The following is a 23,866-nucleotide window of genomic DNA, read 5'->3' on the forward strand; positions in this document are numbered from 1 at the left end:
ATCTTCTGGTATTTCTCAGCACTCGTGGAAATACTAAGATGGCATGTATCTAGCAGTGAATAATTTAGTATAATTACTCAAATCCATATTAATGCATGATCTATGATGTGGTTAACGCTATCAAATTCCTTGATGCAACAATTTCAATGTTAAGATGGATGTGTTCTAGCATTCTTCTGAATAACTTCATATGACTGTCAGGTTGGATAACTAATAGGCAAGGTATATTTTTAAATAGTAGATATATAAGCCCTATTTGATAAACCTGACCTGAACTGTAGATGAATCCCCATTGCAAAATAAATTTATTGAAATGAATATCCAATTTTGCAATGACACTGAATTTCTCCCTTACGGTGTTTGTTGATTTTGTTGAATTTTTAGATTGATATTGGGGTTTAAGGAGACCATTTTTCTCCTTTGAATGGATGGGAATGAAAGCGATGCTTATTTTTGTCAGGGCAGCCCAGGCTATATTCCCAGCATTTGTTAATGGATGGTATTACGAAATGCCTAACAATACCTTGGTATGTATCTCTCTATCTTCATCATCGTTGTCACACTCTCTCAAACTCACACATGTCTCTCTTACAATTTCTTTCACTTGTAGCTTGTGCTGGAGAAGGCCAGGGAAACTGTTGCTAGTCAAAATTTGGGTTTTGTTGGACTAGAAGCTGCCAGTGCAGAAATCTCAGAATTGGCTTCAAAAGTGTCCAATGAATGCCTCAACAATGCTTTTTCTAGTTTCCTTGAAATGCCATCATTATACAAGTAGCATCAACATATGGTACATGTTATGCATAGCCTTAATCAGCAATTTCAAGTCACATAGTTTTCAATGGAGAGTTTTTTGACATCAACTGAGAGTTCTGAAAATAATTTAGTTCCGATTATGCAGAATGCTGGCAAGATAAGATTGAGAACATTACAGAATATAAATGTACCTTTTTGGCAGACTGACACTTCAACATCACTGATTGTTTTTAGTGAAGATAAGTACTTGTCTGCTCCTAGTGCAGTCTCTGAAAGAATGGCCTGTTGTAATATCTTGTCCCTCAAAAGCATATATGTTATCTCCCTCCTGATTTACTGTGCAACCATCTTGACTCTCCTTAGATGAGCCATGCATATAATCTGATTTTGTTTTGGGAATTTGCTAAATTTGGGTCCATGGGAGTACAGGTAATTCCGATTTGGGGTTCTGTTAAATTTGGGTCCAATGGAGTATTCGAAATGTTTGATAGTACAAAAGTTTAAAGAATGTATTGTTTTTGTCGTCTACGCATCAACCACGAGCGTGTGGAGGCACTGCTAGGTTGCAGGCAAAGACTATAGACTTGTTTGATGAGCTAGGAGTTGCACCATGTTTCGAATCAACAGTGAACGATGTGTCGATATTATCTACTATTTGTTCATCTATTACACCTGTTAATGCGGGTGCCTACTATAATCAGACATTTTTAGAAGATATAAACAAGGGGCAATCTATTTTCATGTTTACTATACTCGATTTTTCAGGGGAAAGTACCAACCTGGAAGCAAAATTGATTTTCATGAACTCATTTAAAACCAACTGGCAAATTTTGCAAGTAAGTATTGTGAGCCACGAACCTGTTCTTTTCAACTGCTCAGTAGTAGACAATATTCTATATGGACTGAAAGGCAGAGCCAGCACTGTTGACATTGAAAATGCTGCCGTACATTTCAAAAACCTTTAGACATGTTTTAAATCTCGTTTGATTTGAACTAGAAACATGCGACTTGTATTGTCAAATTGAGAGTACAATTAGTTGCTTTATTTGACTATTTCAATGAATATGGAATTCTCCTAAATTTGAAACATTGTCCACTTCTGACTCAACAAATACAGAGAATGGCCATTGCCCATGAGTTTGTATCAAATTTTCTGGAAGGGTACAATACACTTGTTGGACAGCATGGTGTGAAGTTGTCAGGGGGTCAAAAACAGCGGATTGGAATAGCAAGGGCATTACTGAGGAATCCTCGTGTACTTCTTTTGGATGAAGCTACGAGTGCTTTGGATGCAAAGAGTGAATACCTGGTTCAGGTGATACCATGACCCAAACCATGATAGCCTCTTTGTTCTTCTATTACTCTTGATTTTTCGTGTGATCTTATTTTCTTCCTTAACAATGCCCTTGCTTGTATTTAATCAGGATGCCATGGACCAATTGATAAAAGGACAGACGGTTTTAGTTATAGCACATAGACTTTCAGCAGTGTAAAGTGCAACTACCGTGGCAGTTGTGTCAGGCGGTCAGATAGTTGAAAGTGGTACTCATGAGGAATTGTTGAAAAAGAATGGTATCTATGCATCTCTAATTCGAAGGCAACTGCAAGGATCCAAAACTAAAAATTAAGTTTTCTTAGCCCGAACGAACATGGAGCAAACTACCCGAGTTGCGTTTCATAAATCCATACTACATTGATCGCTAATTACATCTAGTCTGAATCTCTGATACCAGAGTCACTAACACAGAAATTTGACGATTAACAATTGTTAGATGATCCTTGCTTATAATTTTATGGAAGGAAATCTTGTTGAGTATTTGCCCGGTGCACAGTACAAATGATAAGCAGAGTATGGAAAATGAGCTGTATCATTTCTGTAGACTTTGCTACCATTGGAATTCATGTGATAAGGTGGACAGACAGCAAGGTTATCAGGTCTACACCAGCTCGTCACCTCAGGATTTATGATCATCTCACTGTATCTAGTAACATCTGTTTCAACCTCACCATCACATGGCTGTCCATCATTCTTCCAGCAGCTACCGATATCAATCAAGTAAAACTGGCTATTTGAACCACCTCCGCATATAACATTGAGTGTCAATCTTACCTTGAAATTTGGTGACTCTGGCAACTAAACGAAAAATATTGAAGTGAGCATATGAAGTATGTTGAATGCATTTTCCTAAATACTAAACAGTAAGACAAATAAGGACTCAGGAAAGACCTTCAACATCATCCCACGAGTGTCGTAATGATATCCCCCAGAAAATCCTTCGGTGGCATCAGCACGCAAATACAGCATCAACCAAGGATATTTCTTGGACGTTTTCAATTTATGGGAAAATATCCATCTGCCTGTGCTAGCTTGCTTCTCCCAAACAACAGAAAAATAAGAAATATTATCAATGTCAGCTCCTAGACTTGCATTCAGATCATAAGTGCCATAGAAGCTTCCCCTTAAACTGGGTGATTGTGAATCACAGGAATAAATTGCATTTTCTTGAGGCTTTGTCCAGTTGTGGTACACAAGAGGCTGATTCATGCAGCCTTTCCCAAAACACGGAAAGGTCCTACTTGTAATGATCGGACTGACTTTTCTACCATTCTCTGGACACAATTCAGATTTAGTATCAAAGTTCCCATTCTTCAACATGATCATCCAAAACTGCCATGGATTTGATGAGTCCCTTACTTCACAGAGGGAACCAAGATATAGCTCTTTCTCCGCAGCATATTTGTCTGGATTACTCTGAGACTCAAAAGAGATATTTGGAAATTGATCCCCACTCCTTAGTTTATTGTCTACCTCAGTGACTTTCTGATTTACTATGCAACCATTTTGTTTTCCATAGAGGCAACCGCCCACAGGATCTGACATGAAATAAAATAAGAGGTTATTAAGCAGATTATAGAGAAAGCTAAAAATTACATAAAAATATCAAACATACTGTTCCTCAAATAAAAGGCCCTCTGTTTTGGCCTGTAAGGGTAGAAAGATAGGTAAGAGTTCACCTTGCTGTCACATTATCGAGACATCAGCTTCCCTGACCAAAGGGGCTGCAGTCTGGGTCCAAGCACGCTATCACCACTTACTGCTGAACTCAACTCATTGTCTTCAGAACAAAAAAGCCCATGATTGTGAATAGTTAAAAATAATTAGTCCTCTGAGAGATCAGATGTAGTCATGGCTGATGAGACAGTTCCAACAGATGTGGAAATTATGGAAATTGTGGGTGTCAAGGAAACCATAATACTAACTGGGTTTTGTGGAAAAATCAGAGAAAAACTAGTGTTGCAACTGTCTGAATACGTATTGACGCTAAGAATGCAGGTACTAGGAAGTAGACAATGTGACAACAGCTGGAACTAATTCTTGCACCAGAAATGGATTCTCCTCTGCTCGATCTGAAATTAACTGGGCTTTATCATTATGGTCATCATTCTGATTATTTTTTCAATTGCCCAGTTGATTTCTTCCATTGAATTCATCTTTTCCTGCTTTCATTTTTGGAATGGTGCATGAGGAAGTTGCAGCTTAAGCTTCTACATTAGCATTACAAGGACCTTCCTTTTGTTGGAAAGCTCACGATCACTTCCAAGATTCTGCAAGATGGTCACATGTATTATGCTTCTTGCTGGTTTCCAATCCAATCTCAATTTCTGAAGCTGGAGAAGATTTTAAGAGCATTCTTATAGGCTAAGTATGGAAGATAATGGGGTTTCTCTTCGCATCTCTGCATCATGCCAAAGCTAGAAGGTTGACAAGGGCTTATTGATATCGAAGATTTTGGCAACAATGTGGGTAGTAAGGAGTCTTGTTGGAGAGCCCCATTTGGAAAGCTTAACTCATCCACAGAGACTATGTAATGCAGTCATATCAGCAAAATTTAGGGTCACTTTTCACTATGTGGAATCATTTGTGCTCCTCAATACTTCAGAATATAGGAATTTCTTGTCCTCAAGAGTGTTTGAACTTTGGGAAGCCTGGAAGCCCATGACTAAGTGTATTTATTGGGACTTTATTGGCAATAGGAGGGGATCAGATCTCACCTTCCATCCTATTTAGATTTTGGAGAATGCAATAACAATGCATTAGAACTCACAAGATTTTAGCCAAGGGAACTCAACAAGAAGGGTGTTTTTCTGTGGCATGGTTTTTGGGATACTGATCAAAGGACATGGACAGAGTAGAGAACCCTTGCCTATTCTAAGAGTTTGTTTTCTTCCAATAGAATGATTATCAGAGAATTACATGCTACTATTGATGTCGAGGATCTGTCCAAAATGATCTTTCTAGAAGGGCAATTGGAGAGATTACGGATGATCTCTCTTTTTTTTAAATTTGAAAAATACTTCTTATATTTACAAAAATAGATATGTCAAGAGAAAACAAAAAATAGAAAGGTACATAAAATGGTATTTACATTACAGAATATAAATGTACCTTTTTGGCAGACTCACACTTCAACATCATTGATTGTTTTTAGTGAAGATAAGTACTTGTTTGCTCCTAGTGCAGTCTCTGAAAGAATGGCCTGTTGTAATATCTTGTCCCTCAAAAGCATATCTGTTATCTCCCTCCTGATTTACTGTGCAACCATCTTGACTCTCCTTGGATGAGCCATGCATATAATCTGATTTTGTTTTGGGAATTTGCTAAATTTGGGTCCATGGGAGTACAGGTAATTCCGATTTGGGGTTCTGTTAAATTTGGGTCCAATGGAGTATTCGAAATGTTTGAGAGTACACAAGTTTAAAGAATGTATTGTTTTTGTCGTCTACGCATCAACCACGAGTGTGTGGAGGCACTGCTGGGTTGCAGGCAATGACTATAGACTTGTTTGATGAGCTAGGAGTTGCACCATGTTTCGAATCAACAATGAACGATGTGTCGATATTATCTAATATTTGTTCATCTATTACACCTGTTAATGTGGGTGCCTACTATAATCAGACATTTTTAGAAGATATAAACAAGAGGCAATCTATTTTCATGTTTACTATACTCGATTTTTCAGGGGAAAGTACCAACCTGGAAGCAAAATTGATTTTCATGCACTCATTTAAAACCAACTGGAAAATTTTGCAAGTATTGTGAGCCACGAACCTGTTCTTTTCAACTGCTCAGTAGTAGACAATATTCTATATGGACTGAAAGGCAGAGCCAGCACTGTTGACATTGAAAATGCTGCCGTTAAATCTCGTTTGATTTGAACTAGAAACATGCGACTTGTATTGTCAAATTGAGAGTACAATTAGTTGCTTCATTTGACTATTTCAATGAATATGGAATTCTCCTAAATTTGAAACATTGTCCACTTCTGACTCAACAAATACAGAGAATGGCCAATGCCCATGAGTTTGTATCAAATTTTTTGGAAGGGTACAATACACTTGTTGGACAGCATGGTGTGAAGTTGTCAGGGGGTCAAAAACAGCGGATTGGAATAGCAAGGGAATTACTGAGGAATCCTCGTGTACTTCTTTTGGATGAAGCTACGAGTGCTTTGGATGCAAAGAGTGAATACCTGGTTCAGGTGATACCATGACCCAAACCATGATATCCTCTTTGTTCTTCTATTACTCTTGATTTTTCGTGTGATCTTATTTTCTTCCTTAACAATGCCCTTGCTTGTATTTAATCAGGATGCCATGGACCAATTGATAAAAGGACAGACGGTTTTAGTTATAGCACATAGACTTTCAGCAGTCTAAAGTGCAACTACCGTGGCAGTTGTGTCAGGCGGTCAGATAGTTGAAAGTGGTACTCATGAGGAATTGTTGAAAAAGAATGGTATCTATGCATCTCTAATTCGAAGGCAACTGCAAGGATCCAAAACTAAAATTTAAGTTTTCTTAGCCCGAACGAACATGGAGCAAACTACCTGAGTTGCGTTTCATAAATCCATACTACATTGATGGCTAATTACATCTAGTCTGAATCTCTGATACCAGAGTCACTCACACAGAAATTTGACGATTAACAATTGTTAGATGATCCTTGCTTATAATTTTATGGAAGGAAATCTTGTTGAGTATTTCATGTGTTTGTGGTTGTCTCCTGGACTTATTGCAAATCCTGCTTAGTATTTATTTTATACTTCTTAAAGAAGATAATGCTCTTAAAAATCATGGGAAACATAAATTGATCTTCTTATGCATGGACTAGTAAGAGATGTAATATATGGTTAATTCAGACTCTCAACTTCTCCATATTCTTTAACCCATCACACTGCATTCCAAAATATCTGAGGAAAAAGTTACCAAAACTTGTTTACAGTGCCACCCAGTGAAAGGCTGATGGAATCAAGGGTAAGAGAAAGTATCACGAGAGAATAACTATCTTGGCTGAAGAGCATGTTGCTAATTGCTTTTAAATTGTTGAATTCATTACAATGTAGTCACTGAAACTAACAGTAAAGTAGTCTGAAATCCTCTAAAAGCGTGTTATTGACAAGGATTCACTCTAAATATCCAAGTAAAATAAATGGATGAACACTTCGTGGAATAACAACATGATAAACCAAGGCATTTTTGTGTAGCTATAATCCCAAAGATGACTAACACAATGATTCGAACAAAACCCTCCAAACTTCCATGCCTTAACTTCTTGATATCATTAAATTGTTTAATAGTCCAGTCATGTAACATACTCTGTAAAAGTACTACTTTTTACATAAAACAAGATAATCATAATAGAGTAGTTATTCCCTTATTCCTTCTGCCTGCCACCAATAATAATCCATCAGTGATGGAAAGAAAAACCATCTGGAACTTCATTGTGGAGGTTCCAGAAAGATTGCATAAGCATCATTACCTTGTATGCAGTATTTTGCCTTCCTTCCGTTCTATGGTATAAAGATCAAAGAACTTGTCCTCCACTTATCACCAGGCGTTCTATTGCACACACAAGGCAAGATTAAAAAATAATAATTGCGCATATTGCAAAAAAACCATCAATATCATTTCCCACAACTTTGGTGAAAATTTGATTATCTCTTACAATATGCCAAAGAAATATGTTACATGCACAACCTTGAAATGAAACTGAGGTTACCCCAATGGAAGTCCTTATGCCCACCTTGCGATGCAAACTGCATGCATGACGCACTCTAAAACCATTAGCCCCGACGAACCAATAAACAAATCCATAACATTTTTTACTTGGTAGCAAAAGCCCAAATTGATTGACTTCCTCCACTTACAAATCTGATCTCGTAAGCTTGCTCATCAACATTATGAACTATTGAACACTCAAAGACAGTTTTTCCTACTCCCAGTGCTGATAATATCTGGCCTTGAAGAGTTTAATCAGAATGATGTCCATTTATACCTCAGGAATCAACACCCTGCCAAAATGCATGCCAATTTCTCCCATAAATGTCTATGTTGGTAATATCAACAAAATAACCCGCCAACACCTACTTCACCTTGTCGCAGCTCCTTTCTCCGCTACTCTTCTAAAGGATCTGGACTCTAAATAATCCGCCGCATTCGCCTAAAACCAAAAGCATATCTGATTATCCATGTAGCTACACAGTATGTTCATGATCTGCATATTGATCCAATAGCAATTTCCTTAATAATGCTAACAAATGACACAGCCATTAACAATTAAAGCATCGTACCTATCATGATCATGTCGAGCTAGATATGTTGGCATAAACTCTTTTGATTTTGGCAATGGAGCCTCCCTAAACCATTAATGCCTGAGGGATTCTTCTGATGTTATTCGTTGCACTTCATTGAACCACAATCAGCTTCAAAACAACATAATACCAAGCACTATTTAGTATTTATAACTAGGATCCCCAGAAGCAGTTAAGTAAATCAAAATAGAACAGAAAAAAACATGTAAAACAAAAATTATATGGGTTTCGAGAACGAGTCTATTGGAGGAATGCCACCATTGAAATCAAACTCCCAATAATTTTGAAAGGTATGTTTCAGAGATTTTCGAGAAAGCAATTAAATATTAACTAAATTTTTTGAGCTTGATGAAGTTTAGGGAAAATCCATATCAAGATAACTATGTGAGGGTCCAGAGGAAGAGGTGAACCTGTAAAGACTAAGCACTATGTTAAAGCCTCACGTAGTTGGAATACGTAGTTGGAATACTTAAGGATCACTAACACTGCGTCTCGTGGTTAGCCATGTGCAAAAAATGTCGTAGAACACGAAATCAAAAGACAGGGTAGCAAATGCTCTGCCATGGAGATGCAAAGGGTTTTCAAATTTCATGCCATGGGTAGCAAACCCTCCACCATGGAAGAAAGAGACAATGGGCAATGACTCTGCAGTCTCGACAGGAATGAAGAGAGGAACCTGCACTCCCGTTGGGGCATGGAGAAGAAATATAACACTACTCGACGCATATCCCATTCGCCTAAAACCAAAAGCATATCTGATTATCCATGTAGCTACACAGTATGTTCATGATCTGCATATTGATCCAATAGCAATTTCCTTAATAATGCTAACAAATGACACAGCCATTAACAATTAAAGCATCGTACCTATCATGATCATGTCGAGCTAGATATGTTGGCATAAACTCTTTTGATTTTGGCAATGGAGCCTCCCTAAACCATTAATGCCTGAGGGCTTCTTCTGATGTTATTCGCTGCACTTCATTGAACCACAATCAGCTTCAAAACAACATAATACCAAGCACTATTTAGTATTTATAACTAGGATCCCCAGAAGCAGTTAAGTAAATCAAAATAGAACATAAAAAAACATGTAAAACAAAAATTATATGGGTTTCCAGAACGAGTCTATTGGAGGAATTCCACCATTGAAATCAAACTCCCAATAATTTTGAAAGGTATGTTTCAGAGATTTTCGAGAAAGCAATTAAATATTAACTAAATTTTTTGAGCTTGATGAAGTTTAGGGAAAATCCGTATCAAGATAACTATGTCAGGGTCCAGAGGAAGAGGTGAACCTGTAAAGACTAAGCACTATGTTAAAGCCTCACGTAGTTGGAATACGTAGTTGGAATACTTAAGGATCACTAACACTGCGTCTCGTGGTTAGCCATGTGCAAAAAATGTCGTAGAACACGAAATCAGAAGACAGGGTAGCAAATGCTCTGCCATGGAGACGCAAAGGGTTTTCAAATTTCATGCCATGGGTAGCAAACCCTCCACCATGGAAGAAAGAGACAATGGGCAATGACTCTGCAGTCTCGAGAGGAATGAAGAGAGGAACTTGCACTCCCGTTGGGGCATGGAGGAGAAATATAACACTACTCGACGCATATCCAATACCAATTGTAGAGGGTACAGGGCTCTGTTGTTGGTAAGAAAAACAACTTAGGGTTAACTGAAAACTCTTACAGAGCATTTATATGGTAGTGAATGGCCCATTTGTCTGCAGAAAATGTCGTAGAACACGAAATCGGAAGACAGGGTAGAAAATGCTCTGCCATGGAGACGCAAAAGGTTTTCTGATTTCGTGCCATGGGCAGCAAACCCTCCACCATGGAAGAAGGATATGATGGGCAATGACTCTGCAACCTTGACATGAATGAAGAGAGGAACAATACCAATCGTAGAGGGTACAGGGCTCTGCCTTTCCGCTCCGCTCCTGTGGTCAAGCACCTGGAAGTAGAGGTGAACAAGAGCGATCCAGATAATGCCGAGAAGGGCAAGGGTCAAATTAATCGAATGGCTCACATTATTTTAATCGTCTAACACTAAAATCAAAGGCCCACAAATGTACACGTATATTGAGAGGAGAGTTGATTTCATAGAGGAACGCCTTACGGCGTAAAAATATTGAAATATAGCGTGTCCAATAAGGTTGTGTTGCGGAAGAGTTCCAACTCCAATAAGAAAACAATATCTCCATTGTGTCAACTTTCCCTCTCCCATGGAAATAAAATGGATTACTAGGCCAGTGTTCCTGAATCTCAGGTCATCCATATGAATTTCCACTTATAATTTGTACGACTCTGCGGACAATATGTGCTCTTAAAAGAGCAAAATTGTAGTTCAACTTTCTTAGATTTATAGATTTTGATTTTTGGGGTTTATTTTCTAGTTCCTTTTATTTGAAATTTGGTATAGTTAATTTTATTTGAAATTTGGCAAAGGTTTATTATATTTATAATGTGTTATTTTTTGTTTTTGTAATTGTAGTTCAGGATGCAATATTTTTTTAAATTAATATTAAGCTCATAATAATATTTTTCATATATTTTTAATTTTTTTTGGGCGTGTGTCAACTCAAAAGCATGTACATTGAGTTATTTGATATTTGAGTAAATATATAAGAAGATAAGGTGAAAATATAATTAAGAAAAAAAAATTCTTTTTTTCTGCAAAAATATTTGGTGACATCATCATTTTGAATCTTATTGAGTATTTTAGACTTTCATTTTATTAGTACCATTTTCGTTTTGAGACCCATTTTCGACCTCAAAATTTCAATAATGAATTTTTAGACCAAAATACACTTTGTTATATCCAAATATTCCTAGGACAAATAAGTGTCATTTTATGATGGTGATTTTAATCTAATTATAGACATTAAATCCATCCATGAACAAAATGATTCACTTCTCACACTCTCGGCAACAATTTAATTAATGAAGGGTGGGGAGAAATTTTCATTTGAAAAATCTTTGTATAGATCTAAAAATTCCATGCATACTCTAATAGTTCCTTGATTTTAATCTATGAGAAACGGATTAGAAACCCATTCAGTAAGAGGAACAACGTTGATGAAGCCTATCTTAAGTGGCTTCTCTACCTCTTTCTTTATCATTGTAGCTTTCTTTAAATTAACCAACCAATTTTTCTCTAGTAATATTTGCATTTTCATATGTCTTAATTTCATGTTGAGCAATTATGGGATGAATTCCATACATTCATTCATATGTCTAAGTAAAACATTATGGAACTCTTTTAAAAAAAGCAATGTAAATTCAAATCCCTTTAGCAAAAAATCCACTCAAATGAAAATGTTCTCCACCACGTAGGAGTTTTGAGAGATGTTGATCAATATTGCCTCGAAAATGTTAGCCGCATTTCCTTTAGAAAACACAAAGGCTACTTCCAATGGATTTGCGGACCAATTCTCACCTTCTAGCATGGTCGGTTGATATTCACTACTTTCTACTTTATTAAGTTTGGGGATGAAATAAGATATATGGCACATATCCTCCAAAGGTCTCTTAGGAAAAGTCATAACTTTGAGAATTGCGTCATTGGAAGGTAAAATTGTATCTAAGTGATCCATCAAGAGGGAAAATTTGGTAGCCCATATGGGAAACAAAAGATGATCTAACTCTTCCAAATGAGAGGAAATGGATCAAGTTATATGGAGGAATTCAAAATAAATTGAGAAGAAACATCAGCTATAGACAAAGGCATAACCCTTCCCACATAGTCACCCTTTTCCATTCAACTAGGAGGTGGTAACAATGATAGATCCTCAAGGTAAAGAATTATAAAATAACACATTCAAAAAACTAGAACTAAGGTTATTAGTGTAGTAGAGCTAGTGGAAATGGTGTTAATGTAAGTCATATGGGGGGAGAAATTATAGCTTCCCATCAATAAAAGATACATGCCAACCCCTAAATTACTTATTCCCTTATGGGATTTATCAACTAAGTGGACCAAAAATCCTATTGATGTAACTAGGTCATTGAGACAATAATCCATGTGCTTTATTATATTTATCTTACCTAATGAGGAATGTAAGGGACCCAAAGCAACATGAAAACCACGACTTTCATAATGTATACTTAGTTATATCCTAGTAGAAGATTATAATGAATCTTAGTGTAAAATATTTCCACTTTAATGGACACAATTTATCCTTCTATCTGAATGTGAAAATAGGAAATAATCTCATGATTGCAAAAAGGATTATCATTGAATGACATTAAAAATGTGGGAAATGGAGCTAACTTAGGAGAGCCAATGGATTTCCAACATGATAATTACATGTCACATGTCTAAGTTACCTCATTGATGACCATTTTGAAAATATACTTCACATGGTAAGTAACATGAATATGAAAGGATACATGATGAGGAAGATGCAATAGAATGTTATATATATATAAATCATAATAATTTGACATATATTTGGATCAACGACTAGAATGGTAAACAATAGTGCACTACTTTTTGTAGGAAATGTCTAGAGTGCTTCTAGGGTAGACATAATGCATAATGTGTAGACCAAATATTTCAAAATGGAAAATATTTGGATGGATCTAGAATTTGGATTACGTGTAAAACTCTTAAGAATATCTTTCTGCATATGTGGCACTGAATCAACCACAAGTTTCTCAATATGAAAAATATTTTATGCTTGTAGAGCATCCTTACCCTTAAAATACTCAAGGGTCTCATAATTATGCTCATGAGTTGAATTACCCACCTTTTATTTGAACATAGAGATGTTCACTAGAATGTACCCTTGATTGGGGCCACCCTGGATGACCTGTTACCTAGATCTACGATTATTTGAAGTACTAACAAATAATTGCTTCCCTTAATGGAAATGTTTATTAAAAACATCTTGTTGGCTCAAAGAGCCTCACCACACCAATAAGTATTGTGCTTCTTGCAACTTAGGGAAAAGGTGAGTCAGATGATATTCCGTACAAAGCTTGCGAGGAAACTTACCCATTTCTTTTCCTTTTTGGCCCCACCAGTAGTAGTACTGGTAATGTTTGCATTATTATTCTTCCCACCACCTTCTTTCTTGTTATATTTATTCTTCTTCTTTCATTTCAATTGTTGATTTCCTTCACAATTTGAAGATTGTATAGTGTTAACAATATAAATTTTTGTGAGGGGTTGCAATTGTCACTTGAGTCTAATTCAAGGTTGGATTATTTAAATAAGTCTAATACAATTCATTTGTAATGAGGTCAATAGTATAGATATTAACCTAAACAATAATATGATAAATGTGTGGTGCTGGCTTTGATGTTGTAAGATCACATTTTCAATCACAGTGTATTGGGAACGATTTCATAAGGGATATTGAGTGAGAATAAATCAAATCTATCTGTTGAGCCCCAAATATAGATTTATCTTTAGTGTACACTGCAAAAAGGTTACAACTTTCAAAATGTAATGCAACAAAGACTTTAGGAACCATTATTGGATAAATTCTTTAGGAATTTATGGAATTTATACCTTTATCATTCACCTTATTCTCCATCATTCTTGGATGTGTTTAAAGATATGGGAAGAATTATATTTATTAATATTTTCTAGGATCTCAATCCCACCATCATAAAAAATGGGTAATTGAAAGTGGTTGAGAAAAATAAATGCCAGAATATTAAAATTCTTAAATAAATCCCCTTTCGACTCAATATACCACTCCGTAGAAATCCTGAAAATGTTGTGTTCAAATAGCCTCAACGTAATGGAATCATGTGTCAGGAAATTTTTGGAACACCAAAGATGAAAAGTTGTAATATGATCAATGTTGTATTCCATAGATTTTCTTTGAAACTTTGGAATGTTCAAGGGAAGCTTGGTGTGGACTATATGCCATTTGGTATTATAAGATATTAAATTATTTGAGAGAGAGAGAGAGAGAGAGAGAGAGAGAGAGAGAGAGAGAGAGAGAGAGAGAGAGAGAGAGAGAGAGAGAGATAGTTGAGTGTTTCTAGAAAAGGTGGAGGAAAATGAGACATAAAATTTCAAATCCCAAAGGGAGGAGCCCCTAGTTGACTAGGATTAGGAAAAGAAAAATATGGTTGTGACTGGAACTAGCTTTCCCAGGATTGTTTATAGAAAAACAAAGTTTCATATTAAAAATTGAGTACCTTGGCCATAAGGAGGGAAACCTACACCTATTTTATTCTTAAAAGGTCATGAGGGGTTGCCCCTTTTTGACATCACATTTTGAGGAATGTTCCTTACATTTGACACTAGAAATTTTAAAAAGGCATGGACCCAAATGACATACCATAAGATGGGAACACATTACTTCCTTACTTGAAAAATAACAAAAAAAGGGATTTTTCTAGTTGATAAACTAGAGGATTGAAAATTTCAACCAATTTGACCCCAAAATTTGGGAAAGGATTCACTCCTGCAAAAGAACCCATAAATTGGAAAGCTCGAATTCTTATCAAGTGATTTGGAGGAACACATCATCTCCAAAATAGGTAACCCTAAAGAGGAGTTACAAAATTCCCAACGTTAGAAACAAAGCTTATGAAGCCATTGTCAAAATTTTAAGAGATAGTTGGATATTGAATTGATGGCATATTGAAAGAAAAATTAATCACCAAATGTGAAGTTGTGGATCAAGTGTCTCCACTATGACAAGGAATGTTGGTAACCCAAAATCATAGATAAAATTAACTACCCATTTGAGTGGTATAGATAGGAGGATTAACTTCCCTTCCAATGATGGAAGTTATGAAGGTTTATTTTCCCCTAATCCCAGTGGTATGACCATGATTGCTAATGTTGTAAAAATAAAAATAACTAGCCCATCAAGAACTTTTAATAAATTATTTGAAGGTGACAAGTCGAAGACCCCCTAAGGTAGATTATAAGTAAAGAGCACACCATTAAAAGGAAGAATCCAAAGAAAAATAAACGAACTACTCTCCTAAATTCTAACTCAGGGTGGCTATGAACTACCACAAGAATAAAGAAGAGTTAGATAAACTTCCTTCTAGAGGAAATCTTGGGATATTTAGGGCCCAAGATATAACAAAAAAGGTGTGAGAAATAGTTACACTAACCTCCAAACACATCCTTTACCGATATGATCTTTCTCACTTTGTGGGGAACCCTATAGGAGCACTATAATGGTGATGTAATTTTTATCTCAAGTAAAATAGTAATTCTCCCCTACAATCCCCTATCAGGAACCTATGACTGGGATATAAGGATTCCAACTCATAATAAACAATCGAGGGGGACAATTATCAACAAAAACCACGCACGTGGGCAAGTTATCCCTACCCAAAACATCACAAAGGGAAAATTCACAAAGGATCAAGCCCAACAGAAGTTGGTTTATGTATAGTAGTCCATAAACATCAATCTAAGCTAGAGAGGGGGTGTCTCCCTTCACATAGCCAAATGTAACCTTGTGTTTTACTTTTCTGTTAGAGGATCTTCCCCAACAACACCTATATGATGTTGGATTTTGACCACTTTTTAATGAAACTATGTTTTAGTTCGGTGGCCTTGGTGAGACTACTCTCTAATATTAGTCTAAAGCCATATAACTTGGACTATAATTTGATGTGTTAACTAATAATGGTCTAGTTAATTTTATATTAAACTACATATGTTTTAGGATTTCTATTACTCAAAGGTACTAGTATTTTTCAGACTCAATAGAATCAATTATAAGAACATTGACCATAAAAGTAAGTAGTTATTCTTAACTTATTAAGTTGATTTTGAACTCTTTAAAATTCTCTACAAACATTTTATAAATGATTTTTTCTTCTCTTTCCTCATAGTCAAATTGTACTTAATTATCTATCCTCGTAACGAAACTTTATAAAAGAAAAACCACATGACTACTAATATGAATGACTTTTTGAACAAACAAATAAGAAATGGGAAGGGAAACAATTCTACTAGGTACTTTTCTATTTTAAATCTGAATGCAAAAACATTGTGAAAAGATATGATTTATTAAAGAAAACATATATATATAAACCAAAACAAATGGAAAGGTAATGACCCCTCATGCAAAAATCAACTTTTTATCTTAAGTTCTTATAAAAACAATAGAAACAAAAAAAAAATAACAATGTTATAAGAGCAATCCTTGAGAACTAAGGAATTTAGAAATAGTAATCCAAAAGACAAAACAAATCAAAACCAAATGAAACCATATTCACAAAAGGAAAGGCTGGAAATTCAAAACCCACCAAAGACAAAAAAAAAAAAAACATTCAAAGCATTCCAATTGAAGACAAACTATTTTTCACACAGTTATAAAGTTCAGTCAAGACAACCACACACTAATCAAATCACTCAAAAGGAGAAACAATATAAACAAATAGGCCTTCAATTTTTTTAAGGTGGAATTTACCACTTACAAGACATATAATTGATCATCACTAAGGCAATATGCATGTGGACATGATATACAAACATATATACTATTATAACAAAAAATATGATTAATTAGACAAAATAATCATGGAAACATTTAGGGGCTAATATTTGCAGGTGAACTAATTTTTCATGATTTTTTGAAAATAAATTGCTAATTTTATTATTTATGAAAATTATTCACCCAAATTTTACAATATAAAATTATTTTACCTTAAACATTACCAACATTATATAGATAGTATATATAAAATCATTATAAATTTGAATAATTTTACAAATACATCAATAAATATTTTATAGTTTTCATATTAGGAGCTAGTGAGATTCGCCAATGTTTTTAAACTTCAAGCTAATTTTCCATATTTCAAATTTTCCCCAGCAAAATTGCTAGGATTATTGAAATACACTATGTTAGAATGAGCTTACCACATTAAAATGAATGTTCACATCAAAAACCCATAAAAATAACCTTATGAACCAAATCTTTTACATTATTTTAATCAATTCTATTCATTCACATAAAATAACCTACAAATTCACCAATCTAATGTTATTTTATTATTCTACCTATTCATGCGAAAGCAATTAACTTTTTTTCACCGAGTTGATAGTTTCACATGGAAGCAATTCAATCAATCATTTATTTATAAACTAATCTCATTAATTAAATTAAGAAAGCATTATTACTGAGTTACTTACCGGTAATAGATATCACTAATGCCAAGGTTATTGGAAACTTATATTAAGGTTTTAATAAACATTCAATATTAATTTATTTGTTATATTAAGATGTAGAGTAGAACCTTTCATTGTAATTGTACCTTTTTGTCTTCTATATATAATAAGGAGAGTTGTATCTTTTTACCGTATATATATATATATATATATATAACTAGTTTTATGGTCATCATAACATGTCTTGTGTATTGAATTTATTATAAAATGATTTTTCTTTTTTAAATAGACTGCAATTTTTTATTTCTTATCAATTTTAAGATGCATGGTTCATAACATTTAGTATTGGGCTTTGCTACTTCAAATTAATCATTGTAATTTTTTTGCTCTAATATTTTCTCCAAAATAGTTTAGGCTTTGAAATTTTAAAAATTTTGAATATAAATAATGAAATATTTTGCTATAATGTTTTCTGTAAAATAATTTAGACTTTGAAACTTTAAAAGATTTGAGTAAATAGAAAGAAATATTAAACATGCAAAGTGTTTTACCAGTTCTTGTGAGTAGTTAATCCTATATCTCTATTTACATTGAAAGTGAAGTTTTTTTCTTGAACTATATCTATCTGTCTATCTATATATATATATAGATATATAATTTATTAAAATAGTTATAAAGAATTAAATTATACAAATTACCGTACTAAAAGTTATAAGCCCAACGCATGTACCCAATTTTGACGAAAATGAACAAAAATGTCTCAGAATCATAGCGACAGAATTCTATTACGGTATTATATGACTTTTGGAAATATCTGTAACTTTGGGCATCCTTGTACAACCATATGGCTCAGCAGACATCTAGCTGCAAAATACAAGGTGATATCAAGACTGCCTCTGCTGACTAATAAAAGGATACGCAAGCTATTACATAAAAAGATCTCATCATATTACAGAAGAAGATGACAGGATACTTCCTACCCTCAAACAAGCCAATTCACGAAAATACCAGCTTATATCCAATCTCATAGCTCTGCATGTAGATGCTCCACTTGAATACCGCTGGTATTCAGAGGATCATACTCTCCCATGTCATGAACTTTGAAAAATGAATAATCATCTACACTCTCATGGTGGTGTAATTTATAGACAAAGTATAATACGCTCTGTGTCAACATCCACATCACATTAACAAAACAATGCAACCTAAGAAGAATTGCTCCATTCACAGCCCTCGTCGCTATCCTCAGTCCATGGCTACGCCCCTCCACGACTGCATACCCGAAAAGCCAAACAATAATTCCGTCAATGATTAAGAAAAATATAAGCAGCACCAAGGCCGTTATCCTCTTTCCTTTAATGAGGTTACTGCTCTTCACAACGGCGGCCGGGTCGTAATATTTGTCCTCCAAAATGGATACGACGCTGGAGAGGTGACACACCATAGTTATATAAATTTGGGGACAGGCGACGATCATAATTACAAGGATTAAATTGAAAACAAATAACCCCAATTTCAATTTATTGTCCGCTTCTACTCCCACAGAGGGACCATAGAGGATGGTGGGGAAGGAAAGGATGAGCAGAAGGCCGCTGGCTATCATGGAGAGCATCATAAAGCCGAAGGAGATTACGTAAAACCAGAGGAATGTTAACATCAGGCGTTTCCACACCCGGGGAACGTTGGTGCTGAAAACCCTCACATTCGACACTTTCAATTCCTTGGTCTTGTCCGTGTACATGGTGGCCACTGTGTACACCATCCACAAAACTAAAATGATGGCTATATCCGCTGCTAGGATCCCAACAAACTCCCTCCATTCCAAGCCCAATTGCTGCCAAGTCGTTTCACCGGGGCGGAGGACGGCATCGATTTGCTTCTGCTGGATCTTAAGGAGAATAGGGCCAAGGATGAAGTTCTGCCCCAAACTTGCAAAAGTGAGGGGGAGAAGCAGGGCAAGAGCGAATGCCCACAAAAGTTTACTACGGGAGCAGTGGAGGAGGATGTTGAAGGCCTCTCTCACCATGCCCATGGCACCTAATAACTGGAGTTCTAATTCTTGGTCCTCTTTCTCCATTTTTCAGAAATCTAAACCTTTCCTCTTCTACTTCTTTACAGGCAATTAAAAAACCTTGCCTGCCAGGTGTAATGTTGTGGGATTGTTATTATTATACACTACAGATGATGTTTTAAAGATGTAGGAATGGCTGGACTTGGTCAAGAGAGTTCCCATTCAAGCAAGATAATGAATGTATTAGCAGGACCTGTTCATTAATCAAATAAGCTTTCTCACACTCCGTTCATTGACCTTCAATGTCTAACGATCCTTTTGGCAAGTACATTCAATGTTGCACGATCCTTTGGGAAAGTACAAGAGCTCATTGTGCCAAAATAATGACATGAGATGGTGACGAGTGAACGTTCGTGAGAGCGACTTGCATAGCACGCTCAAAACGTCAACGACAGGTGTTAGTTTGTTTACGCTTGTGCATTGTTAAATTTCAGAATACGTCAATGTGGAGGATGGTGCTATTTTCAATAGGTTGCGTATGTCATCACATCAAGAAAACAAAAACAAAAACAAGGAAAATAGAAATGTGTAATCCAACATAAAAACATAAGATTACGCCATAGTGGAATATGTCAAATATATATCCAATATATAGCTAGCAATTGTACCGAGAGGTACAGAGGAAGGCAGAGAGGAGTGGAGAATGTGGAAAGCAATAGTTTATATATTATCATTTGTAATATTTTGAGTTTGGAGAAGTCAGAAATTATATATTATTTTATCATCTCAATATAATTATTGAAAATTTGTGAGCAAAGATTATGCATACTACTTTGTACCATTAAATTGACCATTCGATCAAAATGACAAATGCATAGATATAACATACTATCATGATTTAGTCGTATTGCCGTAACTGTGCATAAATTTGATAACAATATGAAATTCAATGAATTTTCCATACACTGCGTAAATGATACGGTCAACCTACTTTCCAATGCAACCCAAACACCTCAAAATTATTTTTAAAAGCCACTAAAAGAAACATATAAACCCTCCCAGCGGTACGTTCTAGTTTATGGAGTCATGCCCTCCATCTACATTTCAATTCTAACAACCTTCAAATCCGCAATCTTGGTAGACTTTTCTGTAGCTATGAGCAGATTACCAGACTTTATATCCCTGTGAATAAACCCAATATTTTGCAGATAATCCATATCCCTTGCCACATACAATGCCTACTTCACTACTAATTTTTAAGGCACTCGGAAGTTTTGTCTCTTACTATTTTTAAAGGCAGTGTGTAGTTTTGTCTCTTTGGCAAAGAGTACCTCACAGAACCCCCTTGGCATACTCCAATACACCAAACCACAGGTTTCTTACAATCCCCTATGAATCTCACAACATTCTCATGCCTTAGAGTGGCCAACATCCTAGTGTGCGAATTGCTAATTCTTGCTCCAAGATTTGGGCTATCTCTGTATTCGTCTCTGATCTCTCAAGGATCTTCACTGCAACATCCTCGCAATTGTACATACCTTTATAAATTTTACCAAATGCCCCCTGTGCAAAAGTAGGACCGGTGTTGAGTTTTTTTAAGTCAATGGTCCACTCATCATATTCCTCAAGGCCATCAGTAGGGCACCTATCATCTATAAATAGCAATGGAAGGCCATCTTCTCCAAGGGTATGAGTGGCTATGTTGTTATGGGCCACATTGTGGGCTATGGATCCTTAATCTAAAAAATAGAGAGAATTATTACAACATTTAAAATGAAAATGGGTGTGCCCTGGTCAGGTTCGGGTTCGAACCCCTGAAGCTTAACTAATTCTTTAAAATAACTTGAAGTAGGCCCTATCAAGAGTTTAAAAGATGGTATGAGCACCTACGTTTAAGAGAGAGCAAGGAATTTTGAGGAGTAGTTTAGTTCTTCTACATAATATTAGTATGCATGTATCCAAACCCTCGCGGAGGCATACCTACACCAAGGAAACAATATAGGATTAGTTTAACCCTTGTAAGAACTAGAATGAGGAATGGAAACTATGCCATAAGGAATTTTCTTTTAGCAATTTAAATAATTAGAAATGAGTAAAGGAGGACACCATACTTACGGGTGAAATCCAACCATTAACCCACAATTAGAATCCCTAAGGAAAGTGGCAAGTGCTAAATATAAAAAAGGTGATCAGAACGATATTGTTGAGCTGGAAGATGGAAGACCAAGCCCAGTGAAGCGAAATGTCTCCAAGTCTATCCTGGATAATGAAATTGTCGTGCAAGAAAATGCGGTTGGTGATGAGCTGAGCACTGAACAATTTTTTTGCCAACAAGCAGGTAAAACAAGAAAAGAGTACAATTCTTTTCTTCTACAAAATCTGTAGCAATGGCTTACAGTCATTAGAACAGTACTATTGAGTTGGAAGACCAGGGCTCGTGAAGCAAAATGTCTGCAAGTCTAGTTTGGAAAATGAAATGGCAGTGCAAGAAAATGTGCTTGGTGATGAGCTGAGCACTGAACAAAATCTAATAATGATTCTGAAGAGTTAATTGTAGTAAGGTTTTGAAAAATTACCCTACTAGGAGTCATGATGGCCATCTTTTGAACAACTTAAAAGATAAATTTTCTTTCTATGGAATCTAGAGAAAGATTCAAGTTGGAGAGTTTACAATACCTGCAAGCGAAATGAAAAGTCTTATAAATTGTTGTGTAAATGACATTAGAAGAAAAATTAAAACCCTCACAAGGCACACGCTGAATCACGCACAACCTTAGTGAATCTTACGAAAAAGAAAATGCACAGGTACATTGTCCTTTGAATGTTGAAACAACTCGTTGGATGTTGAATGTTGAAACAACTCGTTGGATGTTGAAGGTTAGACTACACAGAGCTGTCTAGAAGTATAGTAAAAATGACCAAAAACATGGAAGACTATGACCAACAGGGACCACCCCTGCTCTTGCTACTGTGCCGACTAGGCTCTATGGAACGATGCCGCGTTGAGGGCTTCAAAGGGTAGAGGGTAGATTTTATGCAGGTGGGAGTTGGGAGGCTAGGGCTGGAGAGGTGTCTTGGAGAGGCGGCGATGCTAGAGAGGCGTCAAGTAGAGGCCATGGAAGGTGTGTACATAGGGATGTATGAAAAGTGACCTCCACTCAACTTGTGCCACATGTGATATTTCTATTTTCCTGAGGGACAAAAATGAAATTTTTTTATTGATTGGGGTGAACAATGTTTTCCTACCCCAATCTGGCAAAGAAAACGCGTATGAGCCTAATAAATAAAAATTAATATTATTTTAATTATGATATTCTTAAACATTTTTTTTTATATATATTAACATTTTATTGTTTTTATATTTATTAATATTTTATTATTTTATTAAAATCAAATTATTATGATAAACATGGTTTATATTGGAATTGGGGAGGATGAATTTCGATTCTTTATAAATGAAAAATTGTCTGGATAGTTTTAATCACGTCGATAGGCATTGCCTTTGTTGGCTTTGGGTGGGAAAACATTGTTCACCCAACGAATCAGAATGCTTAGATTTTGCCCTTCTAGCAAATAGAATTGTGACATGTGTTTTCCCTTCATCTTGCCATTATCCAAACTCTCAAACTAGGTTTATGCACCATTTATTTCTCCTACACAGAACACTATCAAACTACGTTTCTGCAAAATTTATTTCTCCTCGAGGATTGTCAAAGAATTAAATTTTAATGATAGGTGATGCAGCCGTAAAATTCACTAAGTGTTTATGGTCTTACCTATTGTATGATATGACATGCCATTGATTCTCACTGTGATAGATATGGGTATATATGGTCCCATTAGCTTTTTCATTCATGTAATATTTGAGAATGGTGAATTAATTGAGAAAAAAAGGAGGTATTTTGGTGCGCATCTACCTTCCTTTACAACCATCCCGTGGAATTAGTGTTAGAGACACTTTATGCACCTTCTATCTTGACAAACATTCCCTACAATGAATGTTGTTTGCTAGGAGTACGCCATCCCAACATGGAGGGTTCTTACAGACATTTAACCAACATGGAACTATGCGTCTCTATCACATATCACCCCGGCATGGAGCTATGCGTCTCTATCACATATCGCACTAGCATGGAGCTATGTGTCTCTATGACACCAACATGGAGGAAAATAATGTCGAAGCAAAGTCTTATCACATGCCATCGAAACTCTTATAATGTAGTCCGTTGTAGCTTGCAAATAGTTTATGACCAAGTGAGTTGATAGGAAGAAGACTAGTTTCACGAAATCAGTCGGACTACTACCTTTCTTGCTTTCTGAAAACAAGTGGTACCTTTTGTCT

General features: G+C 35.7%; 2 protein-coding genes and 2 pseudogenes across 2 annotated transcripts; 1 reads left to right on the forward strand and 3 right to left on the reverse strand.

The window, feature by feature from the left end:
- Window positions 1-2,493: 2,493 nt before the first annotated feature.
- On the reverse strand, window positions 2,494-3,609 carry LOC149219225 (uncharacterized). Its single transcript, XM_089384304.1, has 2 exons — window positions 2,981-3,609; window positions 2,494-2,887 (listed from the first exon to the last, which is right to left on the reverse strand). The coding sequence occupies exons 1-2, from the start codon at window positions 3,413-3,415 to the stop codon at window positions 2,537-2,539; spliced, it is 786 nt and encodes a 261-aa protein (XP_089240430.1). The 5' UTR covers window positions 3,416-3,609; the 3' UTR covers window positions 2,494-2,536.
- A 331-nt stretch (window positions 3,610-3,940) lies between these two features.
- On the forward strand, window positions 3,941-6,606 carry LOC149219226 (ABC transporter B family member 25-like; annotated as a pseudogene).
- An 11,931-nt stretch (window positions 6,607-18,537) lies between these two features.
- LOC149219227 (uncharacterized) lies at window positions 18,538-19,590 on the reverse strand. The gene has a single exon (XM_089386754.1). It carries the CDS (start codon window positions 19,588-19,590, stop codon window positions 18,538-18,540), a length of 1,053 nt encoding a protein of 350 aa, XP_089242880.1.
- Window positions 19,591-20,549: 959 nt separating this feature from the next.
- Window positions 20,550-23,457, reverse strand: LOC149219228 (serine/threonine-protein kinase STY13 pseudogene; annotated as a pseudogene).
- Window positions 23,458-23,866: the final 409 nt, after the last annotated feature.

Source organism: Pinus tabuliformis, chromosome Q, assembly GCF_031772625.1.
Source record: "Pinus tabuliformis cultivar Carrire ecotype Pingquan chromosome Q, CPIR1, whole genome shotgun sequence".
NCBI lineage: Eukaryota > Viridiplantae > Streptophyta > Pinopsida > Pinales > Pinaceae > Pinus > Pinus tabuliformis.